Source organism: Hesperophylax consimilis, chromosome 28 (genome assembly GCF_061612785.1).
Source record: "Hesperophylax consimilis isolate HC1 chromosome 28, BYU_Hcon_1.0, whole genome shotgun sequence".
Lineage (NCBI taxonomy): Eukaryota > Metazoa > Arthropoda > Insecta > Trichoptera > Limnephilidae > Hesperophylax > Hesperophylax consimilis.
Genome location: NC_142863.1, coordinates 14014872 through 14042685, shown reverse-complemented (window position 1 = coordinate 14042685; position 27814 = coordinate 14014872). Strand labels below are relative to the sequence as shown.

At 34.5% G+C, this 27814-nt stretch overlaps 2 protein-coding genes across 2 annotated transcripts; one reads left to right on the top strand and one right to left on the bottom strand.

Annotated features, from left to right (window-relative positions):
* Positions 1 to 1607: 1607 nt before the first annotated feature.
* LOC149410214 (sister chromatid cohesion protein DCC1) lies at positions 1608 to 23544 on the top strand. Its single transcript, XM_089648916.1, has 5 exons — positions 1608 to 1719; positions 16903 to 17093; positions 18794 to 19587; positions 20575 to 20738; positions 23153 to 23544. Exons 1-5 carry the CDS (start codon positions 1709 to 1711, stop codon positions 23256 to 23258), a joined length of 1266 nt encoding a protein of 421 aa, XP_089505042.1. The 5' UTR covers positions 1608 to 1708; the 3' UTR covers positions 23259 to 23544.
* Positions 6980 to 14006, bottom strand: Tim23 (translocase of inner mitochondrial membrane 23). Its single transcript, XM_089648488.1, has 3 exons — positions 13592 to 14006; positions 11050 to 11157; positions 6980 to 7597 (listed from the first exon to the last, which is right to left on the bottom strand). Exons 1-3 carry the CDS (start codon positions 13836 to 13838, stop codon positions 7332 to 7334), a joined length of 621 nt encoding a protein of 206 aa, XP_089504614.1. The 5' UTR covers positions 13839 to 14006; the 3' UTR covers positions 6980 to 7331.
* Positions 23545 to 27814: the final 4270 nt, after the last annotated feature.

Below are 27814 nucleotides of genomic sequence, written 5' to 3'. Positions count from 1 at the left end.
ACTGCCCTTTTTTCTGCTAAAAGAAAAGAGAATGTCGAAATTAGTGTGCTGTAAGTGCAAAAAATCAATATTTTCTGAGCACAAAGTTGATGTCTGTGTAGATTGCTCTAAAATTATATCTAGTAATTAAAAACATGATAACTTTTAATGTTTGCCCTAAGAATAAGAAATTAATTAAAAAAAAAATTATTGATTATTTAAAAAAAAAACATGTTCAAGTTGATTTTTAAGAAGATGATTTTTTTGTTTGAATATAAGCATAATGTTTTCATTCGTTGTAATAAATACCTGTGATAGTAGTTTTCATTGATAAAACTGTGTTTTATTATTAGTTTACATACCAACCTTAACTTTCCATCGAAAAATAGGGCACAAGTAGGTATATTTTGGCCTACTGGTTGTGATTTACATGTGTACGCCTCTGAGACGTATGTTAAGGCTTTATGTACCTATAAAATAGATTAGGCTTCTAGGGATACTTGAGTAGTTTATTTATGGCCCGCAATCATGCGCAATGTCACCGCCGGGTTACAGGACCATAGAGTCGAACTTCGTTAGTCGTTAGCATAAATATACCACTCTCTAGATCAATATCTTCGGGCTTTTTGTATGTAACGGAATTATACAGTACTTAACCACAGATATACAATCAGTACCTACCGTGCGGAGCAGAGCAGTAGACAAGGTAGAGGAAACTCAAGGCCATTTAATAAAAGATGCGACCATAGACAACATAATTGCTATCAGCCTATTCTATTCATTCACTAGCCCAAAAAAACTATTATAAAAATAAAAATGTCCTCGAAGCAGAAAAATGTCGAAATGTTTTTCAAGGGCAAGGTTCATCTGACTAAGAAAATAAACTTTTACAGTGCATTTCCTTAAGATGAAACTTGTTAATCTGAGAAGAAGAAACCCAAAATGACAAGAAATTTGCAAAAACACTGAAGAAAATTTCCAAAACATTATTGTCCGACAGTACGACGAAGAATTCCGACATTTTTCAGCCTCATGAACTCATGGTTACATATGTTTAAAAATCTTTAATTTCACCAAAACAATAAGATAATACAGGATAACACTAATCAATAACATGAATAAGTTTATCGATATAACAAATAACATTTATACGTTCTTAGCATTGTTCAAAAAACCGAACGAAAAACCTAAAAACTGTCAATTCACTTTAAACTTGAACTTACGTAGGTAGGTTGAATATATGTTTGTAACTCGCTAACACTATACTGGCTTATATTGTATTTTTATCACGAACAACTTTAACACGCAATATTTTCGACGCGAAATTTTAGTATTTCGGCAGCAAATGACAACCCGCGTGTATAAATAAACCACTCTCATTTTGTTGGAATCATGTTGGAATGTTTTGAAAACTGTCAAACGGCAAAATTCCGTCATCTCTTTCTGTTACACGAGTCATTATGGTAGAGAGCGAGAGATCAAACCAATCTTTCTGCTCTAACCAATGAGATCTGAGCTTTTAGCCATATTATTCGTTTTCTATAAGAATTTTGAGGTGGGCGTGGCGGTTTCAAATGAGTTTCAAGGCCAAAGCTTAGTTAAATGCCCCTGGTCGTTAGTTATTATTCCAATATTTATTATTGTCAATGTCAAATGTCAAAACTTTAAAAATTAACCAGTGCTGAAAATTTGTTATCGAATTTAATTGTTTATAATAAAATCTAGTGAAATGGAGGACGGGTAAGCTAAAAATACTATTAGTTTCCAATATGTAAAAGACTCAAAATTGTGTCTATAATATTTCTGTTTATCTGCTACTGTCAAAATATTGGCGCGAAAATTTTGTAACTCAAAACTGATTTACAAAAGCATACACGTTCAAATAAGATGTAATTATCGTGTATTTTAGCTTTCGTTGTACTCTTTTTTTTGCCTCTGACGTACCTCTCTTCTTTTGTAGTTTAATTCTCCTTGAAACGACGATTTTCATAAATATAAAGTTAGGTTAGGTTTGTTTTGTATTTTTAGTTTTAGTTTATTGGGGAAACAAACAGTTTTACATAGTTTATATAAATAATTACATGTTTGCATGAACCAGTAAATTTTCCATATAAAATTCATGTTACATGCAGTAAAAAATATAAATAAAAAGAAAAACATGCAAAGTGAAAACATAAAAACAACAAAATAACTTAGATATCCTACACACAGCAGGGGAGAGGGTACATAATTAACAATTTGATTTAATTTTCTTTAATATGCATTTAGTAAACTGAACAAAGGACAAATGGAAAATATATTATTGTATTTTTTGCATGTCCTTCTGAAATTTTTTTATTTTTTTTTTCAAAATGAATGTTATGTGTAGTTAGTTTTTGAGTGTGGGATGTTGAATAGTTTGTTTGACCGTGTTTCGAACTGGACAGTGGAAATGAACGTTTTCCAGAAGGTAGTCATTTTCAACAGCGTTGTGGATAATTTTGAATAAAATATTTTGGTCAGATTTATCTCTTCTATCTTCTAATGTTGAGAGTTTGTGGAATGCTAATGAGTCTTTTAAATTTTGGGGTTGTCGGAAGGATTTAAAGTCACAGAATTTGAACAATTCATCAAATTTCAAAATTGATTTTCAAGTTCTGTGAAGGTTTTATTAGGAAGTGCTGTTTTAATATCATTATTGGCCAGTTGTTTCACAAAACTGAAATGATGAAAGAACTTGAATAGAACCTTCACAGAACTTGAAATCAACTTTGAAATATGATGAATTGTTCAAATTCTATGAAACAACTCGTCCTAAGTGTTTCAGAATTTTTTTAAATTCCTTCTAACCTTTCAATATCAACTTTATATTGGAGATTCCATATTGCTGATCCAAATTCTAATATTGAGCAAACGAAAGAGACATACGAGTATTTTATTGTTATTGCATGAGGTGATCTGAATGGTTTCGCCACTCTTATGATGAACCCTAGAATTTTGTAGGCCCTGTCTGAGATGAAATTTATATGTGATCGGAAAGACATTCCCGATTCCATTATTATACCTAAGTCCCTTACTTCACACATCTTTTTAGTTCCACGTCATTGATTTGTACGGGAATATTAGAGGGTTAATGCTTTTGGTGAAAGATATTGTGGTTCATTTTTCCAGGTTAAGGAACAGTTGGTTGTTCGCACAATATATTGCAAGCCTATTCATATCCTCTTGCAATTCTAAGCAGTCATTGATATGAGTGACTTTTTTGTAAATTTTAGTGTCATCTGTAAAATTTTTAATTTTGAGTATTTAAAACATGTCCCTATATCATTGGTATTCAAAATAAATAATAAAGGTCCAAGATGTGATCCTTGTGGAATTCCTGATGGTATATTTTTAGAAACATAAAGAGAAACCCTTAGCTCTAACTGCTTGACTTCTGTTTGTGTTATATGACTTGATCCATCTTAGAAGGTCCCCATTATTCCCTATTTTTAACAGCTTCTTTATAAGCAGTTCGATTTTAATTTTATCAAAGGCTTTAGAAAAATCCGTATAGATTGAGTCTATTTAATTTTTATTACCCATAGAATTTTATATCAAATCTGTGTATTTTAGCAGGTTGGTCTCGACCGACCATTTTTTGAAAAAGCCGTGTTGACTTTTGATATGATTTTGCCCTTCTGTTACCTTCCAATTTAGTTTGAATTGTTGTAATCTCCAGCTAATAAAAACAATCCTTCCGGGTGATTTGTGTGCAGGTCGGATGTAACCTTGAAGTGATGACTTAAATTATGGATGTAGTTGGTGTTTTGTGAGTGATGTGTGCAGCAGATATATACATTTTTGAGTTTGTTATTGTTACTAGTGTTACCTAGGACCAGTGTAATCTCTTGAGTATAGTCTCGTTTATGCGGTGGTCGTGTGTGTTCTTGCTTTTGTTGGTTTTCTTGACGTATCTCTATTATTTTGTCCATTTTCATAAATATAAAGTTAGGTTATGTTTGTTTTTAAAGTTTAAAAAGATTTCTCTTAACTGTTCTTTTTTATTAGTTTCCTTTGACGTATCTTCCTTTGTAGTTAACCCTTGGGACCTTCTAAGACCCAAACAGTCCCAAATGCCGTGCGCGCATTATACTCTCCTAAGACCATATTTGTCCCAGAATGACCGCACATTATTAAAATGCTATCTCTCTTCCTCTCATCTAAAAATTAATTATTTCTTTTATGTCAGAAAGAGAACGAAATAGTGCTTGTTATTGTCTTTGAAAAAATGGAAGCTTGTAGAAGGTTCGATCCGTGCAAATCAACAACGTCTCAAGGGTTAATGCTTCCAATGTCGATTTTTTGTGTAACGTTTGTTTAGGTCGATTTTAAACATTTATGTGGTCGGGTTATAGAGGTATACACCTAAGTACATAATAATAGAGTTATCAGGCCCATACAAGCGTGAATTCGAAACAGCTTTAAACTGAAACTTTTTGGAAGAATGTGCCAGTCCACTTTTATCGCCAAGTGCGACTGGACATAAACCTTATAAAAGGTCGACTTACCTTATTGATCAGTGGAAACACTTGTCCGTTTTGATTTCATAGCTCAAATGAAGTGTTCTTCAAATTTCATGGCTCGAATGGTAATGGTCTTTAAATTTAATGACTCAAATGGAATGTTCTTCAAATTTCATGGCTCGAATGGTAATGGTGTTTAAATTTCATGGCTCAAATGGTAATGCTCTTTAAATTTGATAGCTGAAATGGGGAATGGCTCAAATAATAATAATAATATTTGTATGGTGCCATTTTTGTGCAAAATAAGCTTAAGTGCGCTGTGCAAATATATAATACATTTCTACAATGATCTATGTTATTACTAAACAGCTATAAATGCTGATAATATACACTATAAATGGTTATGGTCTTTAAATTTCATGGCTCAAATGGGAATGTTCTTCAAATTTCATATCTCTAACAGGAATATATTCTTATAAGTAGTTCAAAAAACAAGTTGTCAATTTTTTTGTAGGTATATTTTTCAAATATTTCAAAAACATGTCAAATTAATTTACAAGGCAATTAAACTCACTATAAAAATTTTGGTGGCAAGAACTTTTTTTTAAACTGTCGGCTGAATAGAATAACATGGACTAAAGAGATTCACTTAGCCGTTTTAAAAAAAAACTCACACTTCCGTTCTTTTCAATTTCTAATAATAAGTGAGCAAAATAAATAACTTTTTAACATAGTGTTGAACAATTTAATTTAAATTGAAACAAAAAAAAAAAACAAAATATTACATTTGTTTGCGAGAATCTACATAGTTTTAAAAATCTTTTAAATAAAACCAAAAAATATTGAAAAAAAAAAAAAAAAAGTTAAAGGAACTACATAATTTTTAATTAATTCTTTTAAATTGTGCACACCATCAAATTAGCAATTTTCTTCATAATCAAAAGTAATTTTGTAACATTTTCAGCTGAAACTTATACCCAAAAAATTATTTCAGCGAAAAATTTTACAGCAATCCATTTTGAAAATGAAGAAAAGCATATTTTTTTCTACACAGTTTTTCCTTCAATTTCTAGCCTTAACACTATTAGTATAGATAGAATCAAATATATATTTAAAGGCGTAAATAATTTTTGTAATTTTCATCAAATTACAAAAACAGTTCATTCGAATGCAATATACAATAATATTATATTTTTGCATTGGTGCAGGATTTGAACACGTAACCTCATGACCCAAATGTCACGCACACCGCTATTCTGCCGCAGTTACTAAAAACACAGTGACTTCCTCGAGACTCTTAAGAGGAAGCTACAAGTCAACAATGTGTATATTCTTGGTATACCTTATATTGTAGGTGATAGGCATTAAAATCGCTTGACAAACGGAGTCTAGAAACGTTCGATTTCAAGCACAAAATGGTTTTTATATATTTTTTAAAAAATTTTATAAGAAACCAAAAAGTTAATCAAGTGAAACTGTCACAGATAATCTTAGCTATAATACTGTATTTTTTAAAGTTGTTTCCTTTATGCGTTCATACATTTCTATTGAAAAATATTTTTTTTAGTAGTTTACATTTGTATTTTTTATTGAGTAATTTATTTTTTTATTCGTATTCTACTCAAGAGAAACGATGGGAAAACCATCAATTTATCTAAAGCATATTTTTTATATTCATAATGTACACCAATTCATTATAAAGATTAATCAAAATAGTGATTTGGCATTAAGCTTGGCCTTAAGGAAGACACTGTGTTTTTATTTACCACGGCAGTATCATCAAGTTTCTACCTTACAAAAGTCAAAATAATAGATCACCACACTACGAAGTTTATGAATGAATTATTTTAATAAATTTTCATTGTTCAGACTCCCGATGCCCCAAGTTACAAGATGATTCTATCTTTACTTCTTACACAGAAATCTATGGTTTTAACATAAGTATTTTTTTCTATGGAATACATGAGAAACTGACGCATTAATGACTCCAGCCACATTTGATAAAAAAAATCGTACAACTTCAAATTCATATATTTTATTAAGTTGTACAAAGTATATTATCACAATTATTTGACCTAATGAAGTTCAGTGCTTCAAATTAGTAAACAAAACAATTTTTTATTTAATCTTACTAATTCAAAAGAATTAACTCCCTTTGTATAAACAACCCTACCATGAAAACGAAAAACTGTAGAAACATTAAGTTACATAATGTGACAATTTTTAATAACAATGTTCAAATCTCGGCTAACAATGTAAGAATTTTTAAATTACAGTGTTTGTAGGTCAGCTAACAATGTAAGAATTTTTAAATTACAGTGTTTGAAGGTCAGCTAACAATGTAAGAATTTTTAAATTACAGTGTCTGTACGTCAGCTAACAATGTGAGATTTTAATTATAAAGTTCGTAGTTCAGCTAACAATGTCTGAAACTATGATGAAAGCAACATTACATTTAGTATGTACTCAAATTCTGAATTATTTATTTATTTGCAATAAAATATATTTTTTTTAAAATCAGTTTCGCAAAGCAATTTACAAAAAGTGTTAGTTTAACTTGAGAATTAATATGGCGTGGACAATAGAAACAAGGGGGATGGGCCATGAACCGTTATTAGTACTACACTTCGCCAAAATCGTTCACCCTTACTAGTGCTACTCTTTGTTTCTAACTATACACCAAAAAATAACTTTCATTGGCTTTGCCACTTCGATAATCTGTGCAGTTTGGTCGTAGCTCTGTAACAGTCGGCATGCTTCTATGCCATATCTCCCTTTATTTCTATTATCTACGGTTACAACAGAGGTATTAGCGGGTATATCTTCACGGTTTCGTCTCTCGTTTCATCGGTAGAGTCCTCAATCGTCTCACAACTGCATGTGCTTGAATTTACCCCAGATTTTTTGGTCGTCGGCAGAAGTGGCTATGGTGTAGACACCGGCAAAGGCCAGCCCTACGGCCGCTCCGAGCCCCGCGGCCCGCAACCCCGCAGTGCTCTTGTAGAGGGCCCCCGTAGTGGCAGCCGCTAGAAACGTATTAAAGGAGTCCTCCTTATCGCGGGCGTAGGATACTCCGACACCCACCACGGAGTAGAACGAGGCTATTATGCCGAGGGTACAGCTTGTGGCAGATCCTACAAAAAAAAGATAATGATAATTAGAATTTTTATGCAGTCAAAATCGTTGTCAAAACAGAAGTCGTGGATTCAATAATTTCTCTGCTAGATAAGTCCTCAAGCAACATCTTCCGCTTCGATGTCGGTGAGAGTTTTTCATAAATTGTCAGGTTATTCGTAAATCGGGAATGTTTGTCTTTCTTTAAACTAAAAAAAATCATAAAATCAATACATGATTTTGAACTATCACGATAAACAAATCGTAATTACATTATCAAAAATGGTGAAGGAATCAATGATAATGTCTTTTATTTTTTGACATCCAAGAGTGATTTTCATACAAGAGAAATTTCTCCTATTGACGCATGCTACGTACTGAATTTTTTTTTACACAGTTTACTGAGGAGAGTATCCCCAATAACCCTGATTGCTGAATGGAGAGTCACTGATATTTCGGATACCTGTGGTATTTGATTTGATAGTCAGATGCATAGATAATAGAAACAAAGGGGAGATATGCCATGGAAGCGCGCCAACTGTTGCTGAGTTATGACAAAATTTTTTGGACTATCAGAGCGGCTATGCAATGAAAGTTATTCTTTTGATACGTAACTAGAAATGAAGTATAGATGCGATTTGCAGTAGTATGGGTAGTGATGTGCACCTGGGAATATTCCATTATAAGTTGTTCAAAATCATTTCTTTTATTTTGATGAAAATGTATTATATTTATATATTATAGTTAATAATGACGGTAAAATTAGATTTTCGATATCTCCAAAAATGACAAAGAACTTGGGTAAAACATATACAATCGTGTCTCATGAAGTCATACGAGACATAATTCAGTACAATTAATTCGTATGGGAGTTGGGAGTACAACGACACACGTCGTTGGGCATGTTTATGCTGTTTGTGCATTCCTAGGGAAAGTATGAAACATAATAAATATACAGGTCATGTTTCATAGTGTCTCACATGAAATATAGCCCTTATTGTAGGTGGGTACATATGTACCTGTTTTTCAATATTTTCTCATAAAGGGTTAAGGTGATGCACTACGTAGTAATGCAAAATCATGTGTTTTTGGTTTGAAAATTTGGTCACCTAGAAATGTTTCAGATGCTTTAATTAAATAATGCGAGTAGAATATATCTTGGCCTTTGAAATAATCAAGTATTTTTTAGATAAGTCCTTTTATAAGCCCAGAAAAAATAATGTATAAGGCCTATGAAAACTGCTTTAAAGTTCAAAATCTCCTACTTATGAACCCATTTTCGATTATTATTTTATTGTATAATGTGGCAAATTAAGTCATTTATAAAATGATCGGAAAAAAATTAAATATTTATGTCTGAACATCCACAAAATAAAATAAAAGGCACTTTTTGGCCACGTTTTTTTCTTGCATAAATGAAAACAGGCGGATGGTGTTAAGCGAGAATTTAAACCTTATCGCCATCTACGTAAGGGGTGTTATCGATGACGGCTCGATTTAAAATATTACACGACGCAGTGCATCGCCTTAAGATGAAAATTTCCACAATATTCCCCGAATACAAATTAACAGAATTTTTTTCCATCAGTAATTATGGGTGAACGATCTTGCAGATTGTGCGGTTTCATTCTAATAGTAGTTCATGGTCTGTCTCCCTTATTTCTATGTAGTAAAGTATTCTCTCATGTTGGAGATAGTTCAGAAGAAATTCTTGAGATTTCCCTACCTTGGGGAGTATGGCTACTACCCGTGGCTCTATCCCACTGACTTTCTTTTGGGTATGCTCGGAATGAACTATCTACGGGTCAGGAGGGATGCACACATTTCTTTAGACTGATTTGTGGATGGTTTGAAAACTCGGTCACCATTAGGGTTGCCAGACGTCCTTTATTTTAAAGGACGTCCTCTATTTCAGACCCAAAAATTGATCTTGTCCTCTAATTTAAAATCTTCAATAGATGACAATACTTCGATACCTAATATTAACCTTGATGCATTGTATGAAGAGTTCTGTATATTAAAGCCTCTCCTGACGAAAATTATAGACGATAAGAAGTGTGAAAATGTTCTTGATATTTGGATTCAGATTCTCAAATCTACGGATGAAAAAAAGAATCTGCTAAAAATTATACAATACGTATTTTCAATCCCCGTTTCTAATGCCCAAGCCGAAAGGATTTTTTCCTTGTGTACGAATACGTGGACCAAAAACCGAAATAAGTTAAATATTGATAATGTAAAAGCAGAACTACAAATAAAGTCGAACTTCAACATGAAATGCAAACAATTTTATAATTTCATTATAGAAAACGAAGAAGCTCTTAGAGCAGCCAAAAGTAATACCAAGTACTAACTTTATTTACTACTTTAAATGCAAAATGACTAATTAAGGTCGTACTACTTACTTGGCTTCGATTAGCATTGTGTATTAACAATGTTTTTTTATTAATAAATGTAAGTACTGATACCATAACAGCATTTTAATAAAAAAATATTGATGTCCTTTATTTTCATCGTATGTCCTTTATTTAATCGTATCAAATCCTCTAATTCATAAAACGGGAGCTGGCAACCCTAGTCACCATGGGAGAGCATTTATTTCTATGTTCCCGATGATTGTCTCCATCACCGACAACATAGACTATTCTATCTCCCGGCCTGCAGAACTAACTTGCCAATGGTCATGCCTGTGGGGAGAGCAATCTTGCTGTTGAACAGAATCAATTGGATAATCGACATGTTTTGCATCAATGAAGCTTCCTTTAAAAGGCAAGCTCTATTATTACTGGTATAGTTGATATACACACTGTTTATATTAATGTAAGAATTCTTATTACCAAATGTATTTTAAAAACGCATTAAAATTAACAATTTTGTAATGTTTTTAAAATGAATAAACTAAATTGAATTGTAATGCATCGGTGACCTTCCTCTGCTGCTCCACTTCATATACATTGTAGGCAGATAGTTAAGGCGATGCACTACGTCGTGTAATATTTTAAATTGAGCCGCTATCAATAACAACCCTTACGTAGATGGCGATAAGGTTTAAATTCCCGCTTAACACCATCCTCCTGTTTTGATTTATGCAAGAAAAAAACATGGCCAAAAAGTGCCTTTTATTTTATTTTGTGGATGTTCAGGTATAAATATTTAAGTTTTTTTCGATCATTTTATAAATAATTTAATTTGCCACATTATACAATAAAATTATAACCGTAAATGGATTCGTAAGTAGGAGATTTTGAACTTTAAAGCAGTTTTCATAGGTATTATACATTATTTTTTTCTGGACTTATAAATAGACTTATCTAAAAAATACTCGATTATTTCAAAGGCCAGGATGTATTCTACTCGCAGTATTTAATTAAAGCATCTGAAACATTTCTAAGCGACCAAATTTTCAAACCAAAAACCCATGATTTTGCATTACTACGTATGGCATCGCCTTAACAGATATTAATTTACTTACCTTGTTTCATAACATAATTGAGTATTTGTGTTCTTCTGACTTTGCCGACTTGTCCAGCGAGGGTCGTTGCTCTTAATCCATTGTAAAGTCCCGCTGCTCCGCCCAAACCTGAAATTTACAACATAATCTTAACATTTGGACACGTAGAAAGAATCAATGAGAAAAGGAGAATATTTAATGATGTGACACGCTCGAAACATACTCAATTACAATTTGTTTGGTGCAAGAGCGTTGAGGTCAATAATTGTTTCGCTTACCAAAATAAAATATTAATCCACATACAGGGTTTTCTAATAAGAGGTGTTATTTTGATATTCAATTGTAAAAGATCAATGGTTTCCTTGCTTGTGTGGCACGTAGCGCCGTCTTGTTGAAAGTAACGTTGTCCAGATCAATACCATCCAATTCCGGCCATAAAAAATCATTAATCATCTCTCGATAGCGCAATCACCGTAACTGTTGTTCCAGCCTCATTTTCGAAAAAGTAAGGTCCAATGACTCCGCCGGACCATAAACCGCACCAAACAATCACATGTTGAGGATAGAGAGGCTTTTCAACAATAACTCTTGGGTTTTCCGAGCCCCAGATGCGACAATTTTGCTTGTTGATGAAGCCACCGAGGTGGAAATGGGCCTCATCACTCAAGATGATTTGCATTTGATTCACTCAAGTGAATTTTAATAATTTCAATGCGTTGTTAAAGCGTTATCGTTCCATTTTTATTGATGGCGTAGTTTCTACTTGTCAAATGTCAAAAAATGACAGCTTCAAAAGTAACATCTACCGAAATAGCGGGCTATTCAAAATAACACCTCTTATTGGAAAACCCTATACTTTCTATTCTATGCGTTCAACATAAGCTAATGAAATCTTTTATTATTTATGTTAATACCAAAATAATATTTTCATTTCCATAATGTAAATAATAATACAAGCACTATACAAATGAAAATTGTTATCAGATCTCTGAGTAGTTACTTCAAACTGTCAAAATCTAATCAGCAAAAATGATGTAAGTTACACTAAGGGGGTATTTCACTATGTCGGGCTAAATATCTGACTAGCTAGCCGTTGGCTGGCTTTAAAGATCAGAATAACTTCGTTATTCAACGGCGACCGTTTCACCATTGTTGCCGAGCATCCGGATAGATAACACTCGAAATAGTCTGGCAACATCGCAAAATGTTTGCAGTTACCCCATCTACTACAACGCCTGTCATGTTTTGCCGCAATGTCTATGGAATGCTAGCGTCAACGCCAATTGATCTGTGGTCAACGCCGTCATCCAGTTTCCCGCCACAGTCCGCACACCGCAAAGTGTGCATTTTTTTGGTTATGTTATGTTGATATCAGGTCATTTTAGATAGATTCATGTCGAATTAATACATTGTTTCTTATTTTGAACACAATCAAATAATTCAGGATGGATCATACAAGCATTCAAATTCATTCGAGCTCTTCTCGCGGCCTTCGCATCGCCGCCCTTTCACCTGCTTCTGTAAATCAAAAACCTCGGTATCCATAATAATTCGCAACAAAATTCGACTCACTTCTCCGCTGTCAAACTCGGAATGTTTTGACGCCATCTTTGATTCGAGGAATAGCGCCTAACGTGAGGTTCGAGCACTGATTAGTCAAATCGAACTTTAACCCGAGCGTTAGCGTTATTCAGATATAGTGAAAACGAAAAAATGACGTGCTTAGTCAGAACATAATCAGAGATAGTGAAATACCCCCTAAATTGTGGGAAATTTTATAATAAATGACGTTCTAACTAACTAACCATCATGCCGTTTCTCCGCAGGGTAGCAGGACTGCCAGACAACTCTTTCTTGACACACAATCCTCACACCTTGCTTCATTTACAATCGTCTCCTGCAATTCTGGCTCGACATGACCTGACTTTTAGTGTTTGATTGAGAATCGATAGTGTCATGTCTTCTTTAGGCGTCCCCAACTTCATCTACCATTCACTTGTGCGTTATATATACTCTCCTTTACACAACTTTGTTCTTTTATTCGCTCAAGTTAAAATCATCTAAGCAACCCCCAAATATGCAATAACTTGATATTTTCGTAAACTTATCGAATTCCTCTGCATGCAAAGGCTCTTTAAAAACAACAACAACATTTGATTTCAACTTAAATATCGAATGGAGACAACTATTTAAGTCAGGGGTTTAATTAAACATGCACAAAGTAGGTTTTTAGGGTTTAGTTTGGGTTATTTCAATAATTTGTGCGTACTTCCTAACCTTCAAAGTTAACTTTGATTGAGAATTTTAATGCATCTTTTACCATCTCTCACCAGATAAATAGTTATTTCTTGTAGTAATTAATTTGAAACCAAGTGCTGTTTATATTTTTTTGCGTATTAAGCGTGCAGCGGAATTCGACAAGATTAATGATATTTTTAAACACGTAGATGCTCAAGTATCGCCCTGGTAATATCTCCATTCAGAATGGAAACATTGCTAGTCATGTTTGGTGATCCGATTTGTATAGCTAGTTACTTCCCCGTATCCTAATTATTGGACCTACCTGCTCCTACTATGCAGCTCGCGCCAATTTGCGGCAGGGCTACGGAAGTTCGTTTCGTCGTGTGGGCCTTGTAATTCTCATCTGGATATAGGAAATCTGGCTGCATTTTGGGAATATAATGTGGATCGAAGTTCAGATAGGGAGATAACGGCGACATCACTCCCGGACCGCCTCCTTTGCTTGTATTTGAATTCATTGACCCATCGTCATGGCTATTTGGACTGAAATCTCCGAATAACGACGTCATGGTTCACTATTGTTACTAGAATAATGTTCTAAAATCACTAAATTTGGTCACTGCACGAATTTCAGGGGATTATCGCGAATTTTAGTTATAACTGATTACACAACTACTTCGACTCTACGCTAAAATGTTTGCTGTCATTTCTGGAAAGAATTTCTAGGTTATTTTTTCGTCTGGCGCAAAGTGCGCATATCTTTCCGAAATATACTATGAGAACATTTTAAGAGAAAACTTGAATAACAGCGATCGTTATGGCGAAAACGAGAACTATAACAAAAATCCATACTAAATAATTTGGTTTTCTTAGTCTTATTGACCTGATTGTTTGTTCCGCTAGGTAGCAGCTCTGAAATCCATTGCTACATTTGCTAGTACCGTTTTAAGGGAGCTTCAGAAAACATTTAATTAGAGCGATCCTTGTGACGCAAACGAGAACTAAAATAAATATCCGTAATTTATTTTTTCCATGTCGAAATGTTTTGTTGACTCATTCGTACACTCCGTCACATAGCAGCACTAAAAATTATCGCTGCCTAAATTGATAAGTTCATCGAGTTTCATATTTTGTATCCATAGTATTTGACGATGTTCGTGGTGCTTCTTATCACATGTTTTAAGAGCGGGAACTTCAAATTTATTCGATATTTTTGCGATTAATACTTCTAATTTCTAGACAAAAACATCACGGTTTGAAATGCAACACGAATATCGTATTTTTTCTAAATTAATAATATGTTTTTACTTTGATGTGTGAAAATACAAATGTTAATATTAATATTAGGGGTGTGTTTACAAGACCCAAACCACGTAGGCCCTAGTGTGGCAATCGCGAGAATACAATCGATCGTGGATTTATTATTTTCATAAAACTACATATAATTTTTTTATCTTCTACATGGTTAAAAAACCCCTAGGTTTTTTGGTTACGCCAGTTACGCCCGTTTTAGGTATTTAGTTTAAATCTTATGTAAAAGAGGAACGCTCTGCAATTAAAAAAATATATAAAAAGCCGTAAACATATTCGAGTCACGCCGTTTTTCCTATCCAATTCTGGAGTCAAGCAAAACCTCACATCTCAATGTAGTAAAGTTGTTCCCATGTTGTTCCAATATCTGCGGAACTTAAAGTGCTGTAATAGCAATTAAGATTTCAAAGTGTAATTAATGTGCGACTGAAGTTTGTATGAGAAAGAAATGGCATACTACTGTAGGTAGGTATATAAAGAGTTTGCATGGTTGTCATAAGCAGTGTTGCCAACTCAACTACTTCAAAATATGCTAGAGTGATGGGAAAAATATGCCAGAAATATGCTAAATTCCTTTAAAAAAAGCAAACATAAATTTAACTTAGTATTTATTGAGAAATAGAGTGATGGGAAAATTTTGCCAGAAAAATGCTAAATTACTTTAAAAAATGCCAAAAAAAAAGCTAACATAAATTTAACTAAGAAATAAAATCAGTGAAATAAAATATCAATATCTTCATCTTCATCTTCTTCATTAACTAGTCGTAACTTTCTTTGGTCCCAATGCAGCGTAGTACTTCGTCAGGAACAGTGTAAGAATAACAACACTTTCCTGCTCTCTTTAGGTCAAATCTCACATACAAAATGGAATTTAGGGTTCTCACCGCCAAACGATTTCAGAGTTTTGTTTTGACCAGACTCATTTGGCTAAATACACGTTCAATGTCCGCATTTGAATGCGGCAATGTTAAAATAGACATTGCAAACTGACATAAATCACCGAAGGGGTTATTATTAGCTGCATCTTTATATTGCATGACTTCATTCCAAAACTCTACAGTGGAAGTCAAGGATTCCCATTTAATGTGAACTATGTTTCTCCATTGAGACACCAGTTTTTCAATCGATATCATTTTTGTTAGTTAAAAAATTGGTTTTTATTATTTTCATTTTTCTGTAAAAGTAAGCCAAATAAATATGCTTTATGCTAAAAGCATAATAGTTATGCTAAACATGGAGTAATTATGCCAAATTTAGCATATAATATGCTAACTTGGCAACACTGGAGATAAGACATTGCTGTATATTGACAATTTTTCGGCCATCCCAATACCACTGTAAAATTTTAAAGTAAAGGGCCACTACGCAGAGGGCAAAGACATTTCATTAATTTAGATTAGGCAAATATAAATCGTCTTGGAGGAGGGTTTGGGTACCGACGCCCCGTGGACCATTTATTGGATAACCAGCACCTCTGCCATAGGTCACCCCAAGTGGTTCGCTTCGTTTGGTGACTTAGCAGGGGTGCCGTGAGGCGTCTTCAGGATGCACCTGCCCGCCAGCTGCGTGGAGTGCCAGATTAGGAAAGGCTGGTTTGGGGAGACCCTTTGACCTCTCCAACTGGTCTCTTGACCTTACAAATATCAAAAAACAAAATGGTGCTGATTAATCAATTGATGACAATGTTAAATTTGAATTTCTGCATAACATCCCAATCTTATATTCAGCTTACTCTTCTATCTACAGGGTTTTCCAATAAGAGGTGTTATTTTGATATTCAATGGTAAAAGATCAATGGTTTCGTTGCTTGTGTGGCACGTAGCGCCGTCTTGTTGAAAGTAAACGTTGTCCAGATCAATACCATCCAATTCCGGCCATAAAAAATCATTAATCATCTCTCAATAGCACAATCCATTCACCGTAACTGTTGCTCCAGCCTCATTTTCGAAAAAGTAAGGTCCAATGACTCCGCCGGACCATAAACCGCACCAAAGAGTCACACATTGAGAATAGAGAGGCTTTTCAACAATAACTCTTGGGTTTTCCGAGCCCCAGATGCGACAATTTTGCTTGTTGAAGAAGCCACCGAGGTGGAAATGGGCCTCATCACTCAAGATGATTTGCATTTAATTCACTCAAGTGAATTTTAATAATTTCAATGCGTTGTTGAAGCGTGTATCGTTCCATTTTTATTAATGGCGTAGTTTCTACTTGTCAAATGTCAAAAAATGACAGATTCAAAAGTAATATCTACCGAAATAGCGGGCTATTCAAAATAACACCTCTTATTAGAAAACCCTATATAAATTCTCTCTTTTTCAGCTACGTGCGTACAGCCACAGACGTGCGCGACATAATAAAGCATGCAAAACTCCACGAATCAGAACTGACACCGCTTTCTCAAGTTCTGAGCTTCCCGGAAGAGAATGCGTCCTTTGAAAATTACAAGCTCTTGCAGCTGGACAAACACCTCATGGACGAACTCACTTCTGGTGGATCTGTCGTTTTTAAAGGTGATTACTATTTTTTTAATACATCTTTTTGAATTTCGGTCTTGTTTTCTTGATAGAATAAATGAATTAATGAATAAATGAATAAATGAACACATGAATGAATAAATGAAAGAATGAATGAATGACTCGTCGATGACAATGCATTCTTATTTGGTGGCACTCATCATCACAAATATTGCGTTGCATTGCAAACCATGCATTTCTTTGAAATTGGATCCTCATTCAAACCATTAAATAATTATATATTTTTTAATACATCTATTTTTCATATTGAAGCCAACAATACCAATGCAGCAAACAACTCAGTAATTACTCCCGCAATCACAACATACACCCATTACGAAAAATTACTACATTTAGACATCTTTCATGATTCCTTTCTAACATACAAAACTAACTTATTAAATTTCTTAGCATGACATTTTTCAAAAATATTTTCACATCATTTTTCATAACTTCTATGTATTAACAGTTAATTACAATTCGTGAGCATATTATAATTCTTGTTTTCAATTCATTTATTATTATCTATCCACACACTTCCTTCCTTTTATAACAATCTCAGGCGAAATTACGTAATGATATTTTATGGACATACGTAATAGGTACTACAAATATGTAATAAAGAAAAACTTATTGTACTGTGTATGTCTTAACAAATAAATAAATCTACTTTTAATTAAGATTCAGTTATTGTCCATAGAGGTCAGCAGTTTGTGGTACATATGTTTGTCATTTATATTTAATAAAATAATTTCAAAATGTTTAAAACAAAATCCCTTTTCTCGAATGGGACCCTTGTTTTCGAAAGCATAAAATATTGGTATGATTATAGAGAACCTGGGTTCGAATGTCTGTTTCATGTTTTCATTGAGAGTTGTTGATATTATCTCTGCCAATGATTAAATATTACAATTGTTATATTCTGAACAGATAATCCCAAGAAATGTAGTCTATACCGATTTGAAAGAAAACCGATGTCATCCATTTACATACGACCTTTCAACCCCCGAGAAGCAGACATGTCAAACAAATTGATTATCTGATCTAGAAAAATTTATCACAAGTAAGAAAAAATTGAGCTTACTCCAAGCATACTGCCACATCCATGACACACTTCTAACGATCTCTGCAGTGAATGTACATATTATATATTAATTGACCTTGATCTTATTAAGATATAACTGGAAGAAGAAAATATAACTGCTAAGCAGGAGAAAAGATAACCTACATTTAATGCAATTGATACCTTGACATTTTGACGGCCGGCATAGTCCAGTGGTAACGCATTGGACTGCCATTCCGAAGGTCGCGGGTTCGAACCCGGCGTGCGCAAATAATTTTTATTTGATTAATTTGTGTTATTTCACAATTAATTAATTAAAATAATATATAGTATATTTGCGGCACGTTCCAGAGTGGAAGATACTCTCAGTATCGCCCTGGTGTAAGACCACCATTCAGAATTGAAACGTTGCTCCAAATGGCTTTAGCCGTGTTTAGTGACTAGATCTGAATAGCCAGGTACTTCCCCACCTTCCTCTTTCCCTTCCCCACTTACCTTCAGCCTCACAACATCCCCCAATTGGGGATGCCATAGTCTCACTGGCTCCAGACGGGAGCAGTTGGGACTCTTGTGAGGTATTCACTATAAAAAAAAAAAAAAAAAATTGATAACCTATGTATTTTATTTCTCCCAGGTGCACAAAGTGACAATGCCGTACTCTGCACATCGACAAAAACTTACGACATAAAAGAAGCAGAGACGTCCAACAGCATGCTTTTGATCCCCGAATTACTCTGGGGAAAGCAAACCAAAGACGACGAGAACTCCTTCAATAACTCAACGGAAGACAACAAAATACTCTCCCCAAACACCAGCCTAAACACATCAGACGAAATCATAAAATCACCGAGAAAACTCGAAAACAAACACATATTAAAAGTTTTCTACACATATTTGGAACCCCGCCAGTGCAAACCGCACTTGGATAAACTGAACGAATTGTTACAGTTTACAAAGTATTCCGGTCCAGAATACGAATATGCCGTCAATAAGAAGCTGCTTCTATCTCTCGAACAATTGCAAGATGTCATACAAGCGTCCGATTTAGAATTATCGAGAGGCCTGGACGAGATACAAGCGATAGAAATAAACGGACATTATCGCATTCTATCATTCGAATATGAATTCAGAGTTCTTTCGTACATGTTGGATTTGAAAGAAGAAAATTCTTGGCCCGTCGAAAAGATTAGTAAAGTAACAACGATCGAAACATTAAAAGATTTGGTTCCCGACGTGGTTTTGGATTCTTTGTTTGATTTTTATACCGTTAAGATGAATTATGAAGATGGTGTACAGTATTATATGTACAAGGAAGATATGGTTTGCAAGTTATTGGCCCAAGTTTTGCTGAAGAGTGCGGCCAAGTTCAATTTGAGCGATTTTCTTCAGGCGTGGAGGGATTCCTTGCCAGAAGGCATGACGGCAAATGTAAGATAATTCAATTTACTTTGTTTATTTATCATACTTAAAAAAATAAAAATAAAAAATTAAATAAAAAAAAATTGTTCAGAGGAACGACTGCGCTGCCTTTTTAAATCGAAAACCGCTTAACCCTTCAGGCCTCTGGCATATTGACCGTTATACTTCTTAAAGATACTGTCAGAAAGTCGGAGAATTCGTGAGTATTTCCGCTTCTCAATAAAATCCAAAATAAATGGAATATTTCTGAATGTATTCGAAAACTAAAAACTGTTTTCGAAAGGTGATGAAATACGCTGCAAAACTTTATTAATGGAAACAAAACAATTTTAAAAATATAAAATTTTTATTTCAAACAAAAAAGTTTTAAAAATGGCTCACCTTTTACCTCATATCAGTCTAAACACTGATATCGAAACTAAAATTAATGAAAACGAAAAAAATAATAATTAATTAGACAAATATATTTTAAACATTATTGCTTCCTCATTTTTTGTTGTTTCATATAAAAATTGACAAATTTTTCTCAAATTATGGTTTCATAGTAATTTATATTTTAATTCTTCTGTGGTTAGCTTCTTGATTTAAATATAAAGTGTGATGTTTTCTCTTTCTAACACAGTTTAGATTATATTTCTAACCCTGATAGAAAGGGAGAAACAACGATTTCTATGAGATCATATGAGACGTTCCGAAAAGTGAACAAATTGACTCTACGGGTAATAGCTCTTTGTTAGCAAAACTGAACAAATTAGCCTGAGTGGTTAAATCAATTTTGTTAAATACATATACACGTTATCCTAAAAGATTGTACAATTATGAAGACATCCTTTGTAAGAAACATGGGAGTTATTACGAAATTGGAAATTCATAGGAAGTGCACGGCGCACCGAACTCTTTTTACGCCCGGCACGCGTTGTAGCTCACGGTATCTGGCTTTCCAAAGGTTAAAACTTTTTGACATTAATATTATGTTTATGTTATTATATGGTCCAGGAGAAAATGCTGGATGGAATAGCGCTAATAGACCTGGACTCCAACCCTCCCATGATCTGGTCTTTCAACGAATCCAAACTGCCCGACAACATCCACGACCGACTGCGTTTTCTCTTTCAGACCAGGAGCAAATGGACCCTAGACCAAATATCCCCCTTTATGGAGTAAGTAGAACATTATATTATTAACTATACGGTTCCATGACCAAACAGGACATTGAAGAAAACTGACCAATCGGCCGGCATAGTCCAGTGGTAACGCATTGGACTGCCATTCCGAAGGTCGCGGGTTCGAACCCGGCGTGCGCAAATAAATTTTATTTGATTAATTTGTGTTATTTCACAATTAATTAATTAAAATAATATATAGTATATTTGCGGCACGTTCCAGAGTGGAAGATACTACCAGTATCGCCCTGGTGTAAGACCACCATTCAGAATTGAAACGTTGCTCCAAATGGCTTTAGCCGTGTTTAGTGACTAGATCTGAATAGCCAGGTACTTCCCCACCTTCCTCTTTCCCATCCCCACTTACCTTCAGCCTCACAACATCCCCCAATTGGGGATGCCATAGTCTCACTGGCTCCGGACGGGAGCAGTTGGGACTCTTGTGAGGCATTCACTATAAAAAAAAAAAAAAAATCAGTGGCTGAGTTGGCATCGCATTTGGTTCCCACCCAGGCATCATACATTCAATTCCTAGACTGGCTAAGTTCTCCATCATGACACGAGGAACATTTTCCGCTTAGTGTGGTGGCAGTAGAAGATTTTCAAATATTGTCAGGTTATTAATCCGGGAATGTTTGTGTTTCTTTAAAAAAAAAAGAACAAATATATCGGACATATACAGAATTATACAACTATTAAAAAATAAATATTTTATTCACGAGAAATTTGAGGGTGCGTAGCTACAACCCAGAACATTATATTGATTCAATTAACTGTATCAAATACAAGAACTTTACATATGTCCTTCTTGGTGAAGAATATTACGTGCTGTTATAATAACAGATTCACATCTAAATTAACATCTATCTCTTCACCCGGAGCCGCCAGAGGAGAAATGACCACTATTAAGGGACTGCTCAATATTTACACTGTTCCCCCACCACTACCCGCCAGATGAAATACGAACTTCAACTGGACCAAAACCTACAGCCAATCACAGCAAAGTTGTGCAATAATCCCAAAAGGAGCATAATTACGATTTCAAAATGACCATTTCCGATAACGTCGAACTAAAATATGGGAAACGGATCGTAATTATAACAAAAATGTTTATTCTGAAAATCTTAAGCATCAGATCCAATATGAGGTTGTCCGGGGGTAAAATGCGCTAACTTCAGGGGGTGATTCTACATGGTTTTAGAAGTAGAAAAGATGAATAACTTTCCTCGAAATTCCAAAGTTTTAAGGTAATTTTTAGGTTAAAAAATTGAATTGTTTGCATGTGAAAATAAATATTCTTCTACGGAAAAATATTTTAGTATGGGAAAAAAAAGTTGGAATTTCAAAAAAAGTTATTTATCTTTTTTACTTCTACTATCATGTAGAATCACATCCTGAAGTTAGCGCACTTTATTCCCGAACACCCTGTATAACTGTATATTTTATTGTGAAATAAATAAAAGAGATTTAAGGTGAGGGTTTGGGTAAGTTGAACTTACTTGGTTAGAAGTATTGCATCCAATTTTTTTGCAAAACTCTCTGTAGGACATAGCAGACAGGAAAAATACATAACTAAACACACCCTCAATGAACAGGGAGTTTCACATCAATAAACGCCACAACCAGTTGGTCCTATAAATATAGAGCCAGATTCGATATCAAGTCAGTTCAACAACTACGTCTGAAGAAGAAACAGTTCAGTTGAACAACCAAAACCAAGTGAAATGTTTAACAGTTTTTTGTTTAGTAGTAAATTCAGTTCCTTCCCAGCTTAAAATCAGTTCTTTTCCTAGTTTAAAATCAGTTTTTTGTCTATGGAATAAACTTTCAGAGTTTTTTATTTGTGTATAATAAGTAGGCTCTGAATGAGAATTTTACTGTCTATGTATTGGCATATCTATGGTTTTCTAGGAACAATTTGTTGCATACACAAAGCCTGAATATATTGATCTAGTGAGTGGTTTATTTATGCCTACTATTAAATTAATGTGTCAATTCAGATCTAGAATTCAATTCTTCTTACTTAGATTCACTTCGCATCCCGCCTCACTCCCTGAAATTGACTGTGTGACAATTGTATTCGGCCCCCTATCGTGAATTCAGTATCTGTACAAACGTCACCACTCGTCTTGTACAACAAACAAAAAATACAACCCAACCTAACCAATTCTTTCATCATGTTCTGTTTTGTTTTTTGGTTATAATACCATAAAATCGAGGCAAGTGGGGTGAGTTCCTAGCAAATCCGCTACGAATTAAAGACTTTTCTTGTGTCGATGTTAGCTTTCATACTAGTTTTCCAGTTTCCAGGACTTTCTAAGAGAAGTCATAGAAATTCATCAACACCACTCGATGTTGATGAATTTCCATGTAATATTTTTTTTAGGTTATAACCTTTGTTGTTTTTTCAGACGATTCACAACGGATAAACTGAATGCGAACGCCCTTCTTACTAAATATGCTCGAGGATCCTATCAAAACAACATTCGATATTATTCTGCCAAGCATAGTAAATAACTAAATTAATATGTAGCTGTTTTTATCAATACAACCACTGAAGAAATAAATCTATAGAAGTGTTTTGTGGGAGTGTCTGTAAGTAAGCTCAATTTTTCCTTAATTTTGGTGAAATTGATCAATAATAATATCTAGGAGTTGAAAGGTCTTCTGTAAGCTGGCGACGTCAGTTTTCTTTCAAATCGGTTGAGATCAGACTTCTAGGGATTTTCTTTTCAGTGTAGACAATAATATGAGTGTAGTGACTCGATGAATTTTTATTAATATTTTAACCCTGTAAAGAATGTATGCAATAAATATTTTTTTAAATAAAATTATGCATTTTTAATAACATTGATTTTTTTGTATTTATTTCAATGCCACACAAAAGTCCCAACTATTGTAAGACTGAAGGGAAAATAAAATAAATTAATAAGAATAATAACATATGTACATTTGTAGAATATATATTTGTACAGCTCCCTTGAGGTGATTTTTCACAAAAACGGCGCTATACAAATCATCCAAATATTATTATTATTATTAGAGAGTTCGTTACGTCCGGCAACGCGCACGCAGTTTCGTTGCACTCACTTAAATAATTAACTATTATATTAAATATGTCTAACAAACAATTGATCGCGATTCTCAACGATTGCTACGTGCAATTAACATCTATGAAAACTAAAAATATCGATCAAACACGACTAATTCGTCAGTTATCCGACGAAGTTACTTCTCAAAATATTACGATTTCGCGGCTCCTTGCGAGTATTGAGGTATTTCGGAGTACCGACATTACCGACGCTAGTGATAAGGTAATCACGACGCGATCTAAAGCAAAAAAGAACGCAAGTGAGAATCGTGATGCTGTCTTGCTTCAACCCGAAGTAAGTAGCGGTCAGCCTGTTCCATCCAACGGTAGTGCAGTTTCGGCCCCCGTTCCCCCCGGCCCCGTGCCTGCCCCCGAGCCGACAACAAGTGACAACGCTACGGGCGATGAGCAAGCCCCGCACACCCGCCCGCCCCTGTCCTACAGTTCAGCACTGAAGAATAAAAACAAAGTTCTCGTCACGGGAACCAACGACACGAGCGCTATTAAGGTAATACCGAAACAGAAATTCTTAATAGTTTCGCGACTAGATCCTAGCACAACTAAGGAGGAAGTGATTGCCCACATCAAAACGAATGCGGATTTAAACTGCAATGCCGAAAAATTCATGGCTTTCTCAAAAGAATACTCCACTTTTAAAATCGGAGTTAACGAGCAGAACATAGATTTACTACTAAAAGAAGAACTATGGCCCCGAGGAGTGGTTGTCCGTCATTTTAGATATTATAATAAACGCATTTTAGGTCAAGAAAACGCGAAAAAGCCGACCGAATCAAAATGACTGCTACTATACCAGAACGTGCGAGGACTCAGGTCAAAGATGAATCAATTTCTAGAAAATGTTCTTAACCAAGAACATAAATTCATCGTGATTACGGAGTCTTGGCTAAACGATTCGATATTTAACGCGCAAATTTTCGACAGCAGATACACAGTTTTCCGAAAAGACAGAAGCACTCAACAAACACGAGGTGGCGGACTACTGCTCGCTTTACTAAACGAAGAAAACATGCGAGCCGAACGACTTTCCCATCTGGAAACGGGAGACGAAAATTTATGGGTCAAAGTCACAATTCAAGGCTTATGTTTATTTATTTGTTCTGTTTATATCCCACCCAGTTCAAAAACGCATATTTACATGACTTTTTTCGAAACTTTAATTAGTAACTTAACTTACCTTGTTGATAAAAAAATCTTAGTGATTGGTGATTTTAACATTAATTCTTCACAAAATCCACGTGCAGTGAACACTGAACTTTTATATGTTATGGAACTTTTTCAATTGAAGCAGTTTAATACAGTACTTAACTCATGTAATCGTACTTTGGATCTAGTATTAAGTAACTTTAGTATGTTTACAAAAAAATCCGATTTCTGTCTTGTTCAAGAAGATAATTATCACCCGACACTTGTGTCAGAAATTAGTCTTGATCATGACAGACCGCTGAAAAGTCGTTGTTTACATTCAGAAAACAACTTTCGTGGTTGGAATTTCTGCAAAGGAGACTTTGAGAAGCTGTACAGCCAATTGCGTGACCACAAATGGCTGGCTATCTTGGAGATCTCCGATGTTGACGAAGCAGTTAAGTACTTCTACGATACCCTATACGCGTATTTTGACAAATGTTTTCTAAGAAAAAAAATGCCGCGAAATGAAAACTATCCTAGATGGTTTTCGCGTGAGATTATCAGGGACATAAAGACGAAGCTTGTATACCATCGACGGTGGAAACGATCAGGTTTGGATAGTGAACACGAGTTATTCAAATCCTATCGTACAAAAATTAAACGTAGCATTTCAATAGCACACAAAAAATATATTGTGGAGGTAGAGAATAATGTTAAACACGATCCAAAGTCATTTTGGAAATATGTTTCTGACAAAAAAAATGACAGAGGCCTCTTAAATCATATTATTCTGAATGATTGTACTTACAAAGGAACTGACGTACCGGAAGCTTTCGCAGAATATTTCCAATCTGTCTATAATCCAGAAAAAGCTGATTTTGATTCTTACGTACCAGGACAGATTGGATTGACAAGAGCTCAAAACATATCTATAGAAAACGTTAATAACATGGATTTCAGTTTAGCAATAAGAAAATTGAAACCAAAAACATCATTTGGCCCTGATTTCATTCCACCCTTCGTCATTAAGGGTTGTTCTGAACCACTGTCTAATCCACTTCTACATATATTCAATCTTACAATTAAAAACGGAATTTTTCCTAAACTGTGGAAGCTGTCAAAAGTTACCCCTCTGCATAAAGATGGTGACAAGTGTCAGGCAACCAATTACCGTCCTATAGCAATTCTTTCCGCACCTGCCAAGTTATTTGAAATAATTATCCATAAATTTGTATATGCCAAGGTTGAACCATTCTTGATCGAACAACAACACGGATTTCGACGTGGCCGATCAACCACTACAAACTTGATGGCATATACTGATTACGTGGCGAGAGCGCTCGATAATAATGAGCAAGTTGACACATCATACCATGACTTTGCGAAAGCTTTCGATAAGGTTGATCACTTAGTGCTCTTAAGTAGGCTTGAAGAAATTGGTTTTTCCGAAAACTTAATAAAACTCTTTGCTAACTATTTAAAAGAAAGGGAACAATTCGTTTCCTATGGTGGTTTTAACTCTAACGCGTATCCTACAAACTCTGGTGTGCCGCAGGGTTCCAATTTAGGACCCTTATTGTTTCTAATTTTTATAAATAATATTCGGGGAAAAATCAAATTCGTCCGTTTTTTACTTTTTGCAGATGATATTAAACTGTTCTTAAGAATAAGATCATTAGAAGACTGTAAAAAGCTCCAGGAAGATATAAATGCAATTATTGACTGGAGTATTGACAGCAAACTCGGTTTCAACTTCCAAAAATGCTCAGTTATGTGTTTTACGAGGTCACAAAAGATCGTATATTTTAATTACAAAATGAAAGATACATCACTGAAGCATACGGTGACTTATAAGGACTTAGGAATTGTGTATGACGCTCGCTTAACATTTCACGCTCACATTGAAAAGATCTGTAAATCAGCTACAAGAATGTTAGGTTTTGTCATACACAATTCAAAGGAACTGACAAACCCTGCAGTCATTAGGCTGCTTTACTTTAGCTTAGTGCGTAGCATTCTCGAGAGTGGATCTCAGGTATGGGGGCCAGAGGACACTGTCTATGTACTAATGGTCGAGAAAATTCAAAAGAAATTTTTACGATACCTCTATATGAGAGAGTTTGGTTTTTACCCATGGCTGTTTCCAACAGCATTTATCTCGGGAATGCTGAATATCTGCAGCCTTAGTTCCAGACGGGACGTCGCATTATTTTTGATGGCTTACAAGCTTCTGAATGGTTTAGTATCAATTCCAGACATTCTGTCAAAAATAGGACTTTATGTCCCGGATAATTTCACGAGAGGCCGCCAACACAGGCTTTTAATTCTTCCCAGGTCCAGAACTAACTTACCAATGGTGATGCCCCTGGGAAGACTCACTAGGTTAATTAACTCCCTTCCAGCTAACTTGGATATTTTCCATATGTCCTACAACGACTTTAAGCGCGAAATATTGTATTTGTTTTAACTGTATACTTATGTATAAATTTTTTTCCATATTTTGTTTACCGATTTTGCATATGTTTTAACTGTATACTTATGTATAAAATTTTCTTCAATAATTTGTTTACCGCTTTTGCAATGTATTGGTTTATGTACTGTTTTTGCAAATAAATAAAATATAAATAAATAAATATAAAATAAATAAATTAGAGGGAAGAGAAAATAGTTTGATAAGAGGAAGGTTGGGAAGGACCAGGTTATACAGATCTTTGTAGTCACTAAACATGGCCAAAGCCATTTCAAGTGCTTCGATTCTGAATATTGGAAATAAGGTAATTTTTAAATTATAAAAATAATTTTTCAATAGGTCAGTCTTTATTGAAAAGATAACATT